Source organism: Daucus carota, chromosome 4, assembly GCF_001625215.2.
Source record: "Daucus carota subsp. sativus chromosome 4, DH1 v3.0, whole genome shotgun sequence".
Classification (NCBI taxonomy): domain Eukaryota; kingdom Viridiplantae; phylum Streptophyta; class Magnoliopsida; order Apiales; family Apiaceae; genus Daucus; species Daucus carota.
In genome coordinates, this window is record NC_030384.2 from 39,537,655 (window position 1) to 39,548,332 (window position 10,678).

The window sequence follows — 10,678 nt, forward strand, 5'->3', positions numbered from 1 at the left end:
TTGACCGGTCTCTGTGTAAAAATTTATATATGCAGAACCTGCTACTTTGAGATTCGAGCCCCCGATGCAGTCATGAAGACCACACCCATGGCCAAGACCCATCGTATCTGCATATTTTATACCCAACCTTCAAAAGCTTCCATAAGATAATAAGCCCCTTCACCATCCCACATATCTTGTCTTTTTATTTTATCCCCCTACCATTTGATTTTATTTTATTTTGTCAGGCCTTCCATTTGATGTTTGATTTTGCACAAAACACATGTACCTCATTTTCATTTCTTCTTATAATTTCATTCCATCCAATCAGAAGCTGTGGTTACTGGTTAGTTAAGTAATTGTAAATCAGAAGTAACGACTTCTGCATACAGATTATAATATTTATGCAATAATAATAATATCCGTCTCCCTCCGATTTGCACTGTACACATGTCTATAAGGTCCCTCGCATATTATCCACTATATTAACTTTACTCTTGACAACTGTGTTGAAAAATCAAGCTCTTAAACTTGTAATACGAGGTCCATACAAAAAAGGAAAAAATTTAATACCAATAGAACAGAAGCAGAGTTCATTGTTAAAATTCAGTACATAAAAGAAGCAGCATCAAGCATGGGAATAACATTGATTTGTGGGGATTTATATGATCAATGAAAATCAAAATTTTATAAACATATTGGTGTAAACTATTACATCTGAATATTTGATAAAGGTTTGAATTTTTTTTTGAATATTCATCATTTTAGAAGGTTAAACTCCATCTAGGCTAGTTGAGTAGTTGGGCTAAATCATGCTTGTCGAATACACTATATGATTAATTAAAAAACAAAGAGATATGGTTGTGAAAATGCAAAACTAAAATCACACTTCAGTAAGCCAGATTTGTCCAACACCAAATAAACTTGGAGCTCAGAGTTTCCAGTAATAAGAGAAAAAGAAATCATTTTTATAGTTTCAGATCTTTACTGCTCAACTCCAATGGACATGTTAATGGTGCTGCTAAGCGTCCTTGACACATTGTAACAGTAGTATGAAAATTACAGAAGGCAACTCTATTTTTTAAGGAATACATGGCCTTTTGTTGGCCATTTTCAACTCCAAAGGATGCTTTAGGATGCTACATAAGTACATATATAAGAAGATCAATATGCCCCTTCAAATATGGACATTAAGTGCAATATATAACTGTATGTATTTTGCATATATAGGAAGTGAAAGTGATGAATACTCGAGCATTACCTTGGATATATGCTCTAAAGCTAAGACAACTCTTTAGCATTTTAGCATACCTTGTAAAGGTCACCGACATAGGAGTATCAACAGTTATATTAAAGATTTTAAGTAAGAAATTTAAACACATCTCCCTTCCTGAGGGAGATTGAATGATCAGGTCAAACTTCATCGGTATCCTCCTGCATGACCAAAGAGATTGCATCATGATGAGTTTCCAACATTTATAAGCCACATCAAAGCAAAAATGTGTACTAGGTTATAGTTAAGGGTAATCCAATTAACTAATAAGTTGTCAATGTGTCATGCTGATTCACAGACAAAAAGACCAACTTCTATTGATGCGTAAGACCCACGAAATGGGAATAATCGGAATTAAAAGGGTATTAATGGGTCTAAAACAGAATAAGTTGAAAATGATCGAGTAAATTGTATTACTGAGAAATGAAAGATACAAGAGTTTATATACAGCTTTAACTAACTAGCTAGCTATTTACTTATCTACCCTTAACTATATCAATATATGTACAACTCTACCCTTCTCCTCTAACACTAAATACATTAACAATGGGTTTTATATCATACCAAAAAATAGAATGTACTGTAGTCATGGGTTTCATATTATAACAAAAAAAACATGTACTGATTAATCATGGGTTTCATATCATACCAAAGAATAGAATGTACTGATTGGTTAATCACTTTTACATGGCTGTTATGATATCTGAAATATCTAGCTAGCTTATGTGTTTCTATCTTGGATCCAGGATGTAATACTTTCAAAAGAAGACGGCAAACTAACCTAGCAAAAATAAATAAATAATATTATGCTTTCTTAACTCCATCAATACAACCATATCTGTATTTTCACTTTGGCAGATTATTGACTGTTACCTGATCAATTACTGTTTTATTTACTAGGTTCGATATATATATATAGGCTCTTGCTTTAGTTGCAACATAGTTCAAGACGAACATCCACAGTCATATAGGTAAAAAATAACCAATCATTATTGATCAAATGTCCAATTATTTCCCAGTACCAGCATCGATAAGACACGACACTGCTTGGGTGTAAGATCATTGTTTTGCTTATTAGTTGAAATTGGACACTTCAGCAGTCCAGTGTAAAAACGCACATAAAATAGTTGCAGCGAAGATGCAACTACAAGACAGATAGGACCCGCACTCGAATTTGGTCCTAAGTAACTAAATTTTATAGCTCAAGTCAATGCCTCCGTTCAAAAATTTAAGATTTCCCACAGAAAACCCAAACCAAGTCCAAACAAGAAAAGGAAAGAGAATCATTTCTTATTTAATTTATTTTTTATTTATATGGTGCACCTTTTAAATTTATTCCTGAAACCCACCACTGAACAGTTGGTGCATAAGTGAGAAAACCCGATCAATGGTGAGGAGTTTGAGATAGGTGGGGAGTTCTTACAATATTTTGTTAATCATTGTCCTTTGGTTTTGCATTCATTGATCATTGTCCTTCTAGTTATAATATAAAAATTTTGTTACATTATTTGTTGAAAAAAAAAAATAAAATTTGTTACGTTGTAATTAGTTTTGAATAAATTCTTACTTATAACACAGGGGTTCAGGCAACATGGCTAATAGGTTAATAAATTTAACAGAAATAAGTGTTTACATATACCTAGTCCCCACTCTAGTGTTCGATCTCGAATCCATATCGAGGATCCTAAAGTTTCTATAATTAAGAGTCGTATCCTCAATTTTCTATGATTGAGAGGCGGATACATATAATTTGACCTGTGCCTAACTCTCGCACTCCATTCTGGCTAACAATAGTAACCAAATTACCAAAATAATAATGATGTTGCCAAATACACTTGGATTTGCTAATCGCGATAGACACACTTGATTACCTAGAACTCTATATAAGCAGTGATCACTTTTAATAATTACCGACCTGCATATCTGAAGTCCAGAGGGTGAGATTGTCCCTCAAAAGTTGCATGATGAGAGTACTGTCTTTGTATGACTCCTCACCCAAAGTATCCAGCTCGGCGATTGCCTCCTCAAAAGCCTGTATATAATGAAATTTAATTTGCATCATACCAAAAAAAAAAGAAAAAAAAAGGAGAAGAGGCAAAGGCTGAGTACAATAAAAAATGTACATACAGAGAGTGCATTTGCACTAAGCAAAAGTTCAAAAACATGAATAATGTTGTTTGAAAATAGTATGGCAAACATACCTGTTTTGCCATGCTACATGCTTTCTCTGACGCATTAAGAATCTCATAGTAAAACACTGAAAAATTGAGTGCCAATCCCAGCCTGATAGGGTGTGTCGAAGGGAGACCAGCAGCCGCAATATCCTGTATTAAAATAAGGAAATTGACAGAACAGAATCAGTCGCAGTCTACATGAATAGGCAGCAAAAGAGAAAGCATATGCTGTCTTCTATTGCTATCACACGCAACCAACACAAATGTAAGGCATGACTATCAATTAACTGGCATGTTTACATTTCTGCATGTATTGGCATGTTTGTGTAAACTATAACAAGCTGGACTTCATACTACAGTGCAAAGAAAATAAAGCAATCCCCCTGATGACCTGAATAGATATTAAGTTTAAGTCGACTTCTATAACCATTCCACAGGGAACATCTTTTCTTAGCTGGTTTTGTCCATGTTAGACTTCCACAACTGCACTCAGCGGCAAAGTAGCCTTCTTCACATTGTTGAACCTCAGGAACCTTTTATAATTAAACTTGCTTCAAGTCACTTAAAAGCTGTGTACATTATTAACTAGACTCCGTGTTTATAATTGACAAAAGTGCATGGGTAAATTCTGTTTTTTCAAGATGTAAGGACCAGAAGTGCTACTTATAAAAATGATCCACATAAAAGAGCTGAATAGCTTAATATCATCATACTTACGTGCATTATTATCACTCAGATTGGAAAGCGGGTACTAATATTACGGATTGATTTATATTAGTTATACCCGAAGTAGCAAAGCCTTGGGCATAAATAACACTTGACTCAGTTATTATGCTTACATGGCTTTTATTTTTTTGAATTATGGAACTATATGGATATCTGATAAACTCCAAGAAAGTAAGATTAAAGATCCAAATTAATCACTTAGTGGGAAATTGCCAGAATAAATCCAACGAGTGACTAATAATATGGTTTACATTGATATGACACGCCACAAAAGAATAGTTTTTATCTTATTTTTATATCCATCTTGTCATTCGTTTTTTCTTTTTCTCCCGAACTCTTAATGGTTACAAAATATCAATTACAGATTCAAGTAAAGATAAGTCAATTAGCTATCTACTCTTCAACTATTGTGAAATGATATGTAAATGTATGAGGTTCTTGTTGCCTGGTAATGATCAACAAAACATATTAAGATAGTAAGAAACATATATCAGAGTGAAGGGAAACGAGAAGATTTTTGAGGTATTTGAACAAATTACAGTGGTTAGATTGAATGGTGTACTTTTGTGTAAATGATATAGTCAAAAAGATCTCTGGTGCTACTGGTACTACTTCTGATTTAAAGCTGAAGAAGTTTGGCAAGCATGTCTTTTTACCAAGCTCTACAGCTGGCTGACTAGAAATGGAGCTAGCAACCTCGTTTGTTTGAATAACAGGGTAAAAAAATAATAATGAAGATGTTAGCTCGGTTTCCTAAGTCCTAACTACACCCTATTTTAAAGATTAACAGCGTTGTGTGCGCACAGACACTCATGACTCAATAACACCGAACTCCACCAAAGCACAGTGTTTACAACTTGAATCTTCATTCATCTTGTCTTTCATTTCTAATCTTTATTCCAACTCCTAGCACTTCCAAGAAGTCCAATGGAGCATCAAATTAACAGTACTCCAATTAAGTAATTACTAATTCTGACTATATCAACTTCCGTTTTGAGTTTCTGCACACTAAGATTCCCTATAAGAATCGTACTAAACAAAATGTAACAATTAAATTACGGCAATTATAGTTTAAGCTTTGAAATTCCCCAATATCCACAATTCAACAATTTCCTAAAATATCACTTAAACAGTGTACTTAACTAAGTAATCACAACAATATTTTCCAATTCACACATTCCTAATTCGAAAAACTAACAGCAAAACATCCGGAAAACTATTAAACCGAAAGCCGAGTTGAAATTAAAGTACCTGAGCGGCCTTATAAGCAATCATCGTCTCCTCAGCCGCCTGTTTCCTCTCATCGCCGACTTTGAACTCCGCAAGATACCTATAATAATCCCCCTTCATCTTCAAATAAAACACCTTGGACTCACTCTCCTTGGCCGAGGGGATCAAATGCGAGTCCATGAGCTTCAACACACCCGCGCAAACAGCCGTGAGCTCAGTCTCAACCTGATCTCTATAAGTCTTAACCAACTCAACATGCTCATCGTTCTTGCGCCCTTCTTCTTTCTGCTCGATCGACGATACGATTCGCCAGGCGGCGCGGAGGGAGCCGATGACGTTCTTGTAGGCGACGGAGAGGAGGTTTCGTTCTTCGATGGTGAGCTCGGCGGTGGCGGTGGAGGTCAGGACCAGGTGTTCCATGAAGGACACCATTTCTTCGTAGCGCTCGGATTGTTCGGCGAGTTTCGCGAGGTAGAGATACTGGTCGCGGTTCAGGTTTTCCGGTATCGGCATGCTGTCGCCGGAGATTTAGAGAGAAAAAGCGAGAGAGAGAGAGAGAGATAAGATGTGAAAAGGTGTGGAAGCAGAAAAAGAGGGATAGAATATTTAAAAGTTTTTTATTTTTTTCTTAGTTATTGGAGAGAGTTTTTAATTTTTAAATTTGAGTCAACTTGTTGATGTTCCTGGCTGCGATGGAGAGAGCCTGTTGACGTTAATTTAATAAATTATAAATTTGACCTAAAATATAAGTAAAATCAAGTTATCATTTTACGTTATTTCTTGGCGTATTTTGAGAGTTCAATAAAATATAATTTTATAATATTTTTTAAAATTCTTTTTTTATGAAAATTATATTTATATTAAAAAATATTATAGAAGAATACTTTATATTTTTATACGAATCTAAATAATGTACGTATAGAAAAGGAGAGAAAAAGTAAAGGATTCGAAAAGATTTTATGCAGATTTGTAAATTTGGAGTTGACATGACGAAAGATGGATCCGTCATTATCTGTAGATTAACTTGTCGGAGTTGGATGACGAGGCGTATTTTGATGTGAAATTCAGGCCTCAGGGACTATGTTTAGATTGTGTTTATACTAATGGGATTAAGAAAAATTATTTAATTTTGTAGTGATTGAAAATTATGTTAAAAATTTGTATTCATTCCGGTGTTATTTATAGGTGATCATTGTTCCCCTGCAATTTTGATTGAGAAAATTTTCGATTCCCATAATTGACAACTAATTTTTCAAATCTTCTTTTTTTATAATTTTTTTATTTAATTCTCTCCTTAATCAATTCTATTCAAATAAACCATTTGTATAAGGAGATGTTGAGTTCTTATTCTTGACATATTTTCTGTTGACAACTATTTTCTCGGATCACCTTACTAAATTTTATTACTGGTCTATGATGTGTGGTGATTGCTGAGGGTTCAACAGTACTTGCGTCTTGCTGGAAAATTGCCATTTTGACGATTTTGAGAAAACTTTATCGTTATAGCTAGTTTCGTAGATAGGTTTTTGTGATAAGTTTAATTCCATAAATTTAAATGACTTAGACATCTGCATCTTGAACAAAACTTGAACTCTGGATAAGAAAGAAAATGGAATATTTACTAAATTACAATGCTAAGAATAGTCTAAGATGATATCAAAGCCTTTTTGGTTTCTAGCATTTGCAGGAAATCATTAAAAGAAACAACGCAAGTATATAACTATGTAAAAATGTGTAATCTTACAAAGATAGAATCGTAATATAAGCCACATGACAATCAAAACAAGCCATAAATTACATGCAACACACTAACTGGAAATAAAACATAATAAATTGACTGATCTTCTGAGCATTCCCATAACAAACTAGGAGGATGAAGGACTCGGCTTCTGAGGTGAAGTGGTCAATCATATCATGTGTATGAGCAGCAGATATTATGAACACTTCCACTCAAGGGCTAGTGGTAGATGGTGGTGGGGGGAACAAGGAAGGAATCGTCGGCATGTTAGGCAGAGAAGTGGCTGGCAAAGGTGGCAGAGTCGCCTTTGGGAGAGTAGGCATGGTGGGCAGAACTGGTTTTGGCAAAGATGGGATTTGTGTGGTTGGCTTTGGGAGAGTCGGCGTAGAAGGCAGAGGAGGCAATGCGGTTTTGGGTAGTGTTGGCATGGCGGGCAGAGGAGGCGATGCGACTTTGGGTAGTGTTGGCATGGCAGGCAGAGGAGGCGATGCAATCTTGGGTAGTGTTGGAGTAGAAGGCAAAGGAGGCAATGCGGTTTTAGGTAGTGTTGGCATAGGAGGCAATGCGGTTTTGGGTAGTGTTGGCGTAGCAGGCAGAGGAGGCAATGTGACCTTAGGCAGGGACGGAATTGCAGGCAAAGGAGGAGAAGCCTGGAGAAGTTGACGAGCAGCTAAGCTAGTTTCAATGCTCGAAACCGACACCATGATGATGATAAATATGAAGCCATTATATGTATTTAATGTAGCAGCAGCCATTTTGTTGTATGTTTATTGCAGGTTTGTGTAGTATATTTGAGTTGCTGAATAATGGAGATCCGCAATGGCTATTTATAAGATGGGGGTTAGGTGTAAAAGGGGCGATTCTGGAGTTTGGTTAGACGTGGTTGGAGAGAAATAAAAGATTGTTAGTTCACCCTCTTAACTTGACTAGCCAACATATGAGTAATGTTGGTAACACATGTCACTAACCAAGGAGATGATTTCTGAGCACAAGCTATCAAAAAAGTCCATCTCAGACAACAAGTTTGGAGGTGTTTGGTAGGAAGGCCTATTGAACTTTTAACTAAATAATTAGCACAATTCTGCAAAATTCGAAAACTGCTCCAAATCCAAAATTAATCATGCAACTAATAATGAGACCTACGAATCCGCTTACCGCCTGGCAAATCCTGGCTGGAATCCGACAACACAACCCTGGCGCTCCCCATAACCATGACCAGAGCCCGCCTCATCGCAGTTAAACCTTCATCGCTGTTTAGTGAACCATGCAGTAGCCACAACACTAATTTTGTTCTCCCTCCTATCGTAGCCATCTCTGCTCTCACAACTCTGGCTTGTACCGAATTTAAAGCCCTTATGACATCTGACATGAGCTCTGGCCGGTCCTCACAGCATACAACTGCCTTTACTGTCCCAAAATACTGGTCGCAATGAAACAAGTGCAGCTCATCTGCCTCGCTTGGAACCATCATGTACTCATCATGATTGCGATGATCGTCAGACGTATTTATCTCATTATTATTGTCGTGGCTTGGTGCTGCTGCTGCTAATTCTGATGTGGTCTCTTTGAGTTCCTTAACACGCCGCACCACTTCAGCTAGCAAGGACGCCTTGTCGGTCTGCAATTCAATCAACATTCTAAACATACTTCATGATCTAGTAAATTTCAAATCTGATTCTAAATTGAAGCAAACTTAATTCTTACAAAGTTTTTACACGAACATAATTTTACCCTTCTGCTGTTATCAAACATATTTAGAATTTGTATCAGTTACATTTTTGATTTATTCGTAGATATTTACCTGTGATTAAATCCATTTCAATTGACAAGTTCGGTACACATCCGGCTATTGTTTTCCAGTAACCGTTACACGAATTATAATATAAAGAGTAGCCTCCATTTCTGAGATAAATCTCGAGTGACAGAGAATCGAATCCAAGATATGAAATCGACGCAAACTAATTAATGTTGGCAATGCAGTCTGCTTAATCAAAATAATAAAAGTACGTCACTTTGACTTACTTTGATTGTAGAGGGGAGGAGAGTGCGAAGGGTGGAGAGATGGCCATTGATGCGCTTTCGTCTTCTCCTCTCAGCCTCACTGTGATTCTTGCATGCTGCCACTGATTTTGCCGTTTCAGCTGTTGCGACATTGGAGCTGCCCGCCTTAAATATCTCCACCAAGCTCGACTCATAAATATTTGATGAAGGGTTTGCAACAAGTTCTTGGCTATACAAATACTCCATCTCTGTTAGCACCAGTAACTCAAACAAATATTGAATGTTTTTACGCGATGTATATAAAATGATAGTCAGCACTCAGCAGCAGAACAGAGTCATGCACATATTTATGTACACATTCACATTAAGAAATGAGAATAGATAAGTGAAGTGTTTGTGTGAACGTGGGGATTATTTACTTGGGATATGTACTACTACTACTACACTGTTTGCTAACTTACTCTTGTAATTTTATTATTATTCCTCCTCCTGCCCTACCCAAAAGACAAAATGAGTTGCTAGTATATATTTATACAGGCAATTCTTATCACTAATATTATTATGTTTCTTCTCTTTACCTCTGCTTAGTTTGACTCGGTCATTATGAAACAAACTCTGCTTTGCTATTCATACCGTTTAACAATATGCATGTATCTCATTTCTAGTTTTTTACACCAACTGTACGGCATTACAACCCCATGGGTGTCCCAGATGGTTGGAACGCTTAAGACTTGCTCCCTCAAGCTGGCCCGGACACCGGTTTAACAAAAAAAAACTGTATGGCATGACAACATCAGGTTTATAGAGTTCGAGCAGGAGATTTTCTTGTTCTGGTCCAACTGAGGCCGACTTGTTTTGCCAAGAATCGACTTGGCTTAGAGCTTGTATGAGCCGGTCAAGCTCAAACTTTGTTTAGCTATAAAAAATCTGACCAAACTTCTTACAACTGCGCACTGCTGAACGTGGTAGGGTGGTCCAAACGACTTCCATTTCTAGACAGATCAATTAAAATAAAGCTAAATTCGAGAATGTGCCTATGTTCAAGTCGCTGTGCTGAAAAATAATGAGAGTAAAGATGAGTAGACAGACAAGGAAGGTCAAATCTAAGACTGTCGGAAAGGCAACAAGATAAAAACAGACACAAAGGAAGAAAAGGCAGGTGGGGATATTCCCGCATGTGTCACATTTTTTATTTTCTTAAAAAAATTATTTACTAAAAAAAGGCTAGATTTTTTAAAAGGTGGTTTTAATTTTATTTTTTCTCTAAACTGAGGTGATAATGTAGAGATAATTTTACTCATATTAATAACAACGAAACTCTTGTCGGCATATAAATCGTCTAACTAAAATTAGTTATTCGTTTGTCATGTCATTTACAAAAAAAATTGAAAACATAATCTAGAATACGTGGCGAAAAGAGTTGGAAAAAATAATGAAATAGATAGCTTGAAAATAAATATCTATTTTTGTTAAATGAAGTAACGAGTGGAATAATTTATAACTTTTATTTTAAAAAAAGGTTCAATAATATGTAACTTATCAAGAAAATAAAGTTTA

General features: G+C 36.0%; 3 protein-coding genes across 3 annotated transcripts; 1 reads left to right on the forward strand and 2 right to left on the reverse strand.

The window, feature by feature from the left end:
• Positions 1–1,135: 1,135 nt before the first annotated feature.
• Positions 1,136–5,983, reverse strand: LOC108217628 (14-3-3-like protein G-BOX factor 14 kappa). Its single transcript, XM_017390475.2, has 4 exons — positions 5,404–5,983; positions 3,454–3,576; positions 3,168–3,284; positions 1,136–1,413 (listed from the first exon to the last, which is right to left on the reverse strand). The coding sequence occupies exons 1-4, from the start codon at positions 5,893–5,895 to the stop codon at positions 1,393–1,395; spliced, it is 753 nt and encodes a 250-aa protein (XP_017245964.1). The 5' UTR covers positions 5,896–5,983; the 3' UTR covers positions 1,136–1,392.
• A 1,093-nt stretch (positions 5,984–7,076) lies between these two features.
• Positions 7,077–9,621, reverse strand: LOC108217629 (transcription factor bHLH30). The gene is made up of 2 exons (XM_017390477.2): positions 9,143–9,621; positions 7,077–8,738 (listed from the first exon to the last, which is right to left on the reverse strand). The coding sequence occupies exons 1-2, from the start codon at positions 9,365–9,367 to the stop codon at positions 8,247–8,249; spliced, it is 717 nt and encodes a 238-aa protein (XP_017245966.1). The 5' UTR covers positions 9,368–9,621; the 3' UTR covers positions 7,077–8,246.
• Positions 7,319–7,783, forward strand: LOC108217370 (uncharacterized). Its single transcript, XM_017390204.2, has one exon. It carries the CDS (start codon positions 7,319–7,321, stop codon positions 7,781–7,783), a length of 465 nt encoding a protein of 154 aa, XP_017245693.2.
• Positions 9,622–10,678: the final 1,057 nt, after the last annotated feature.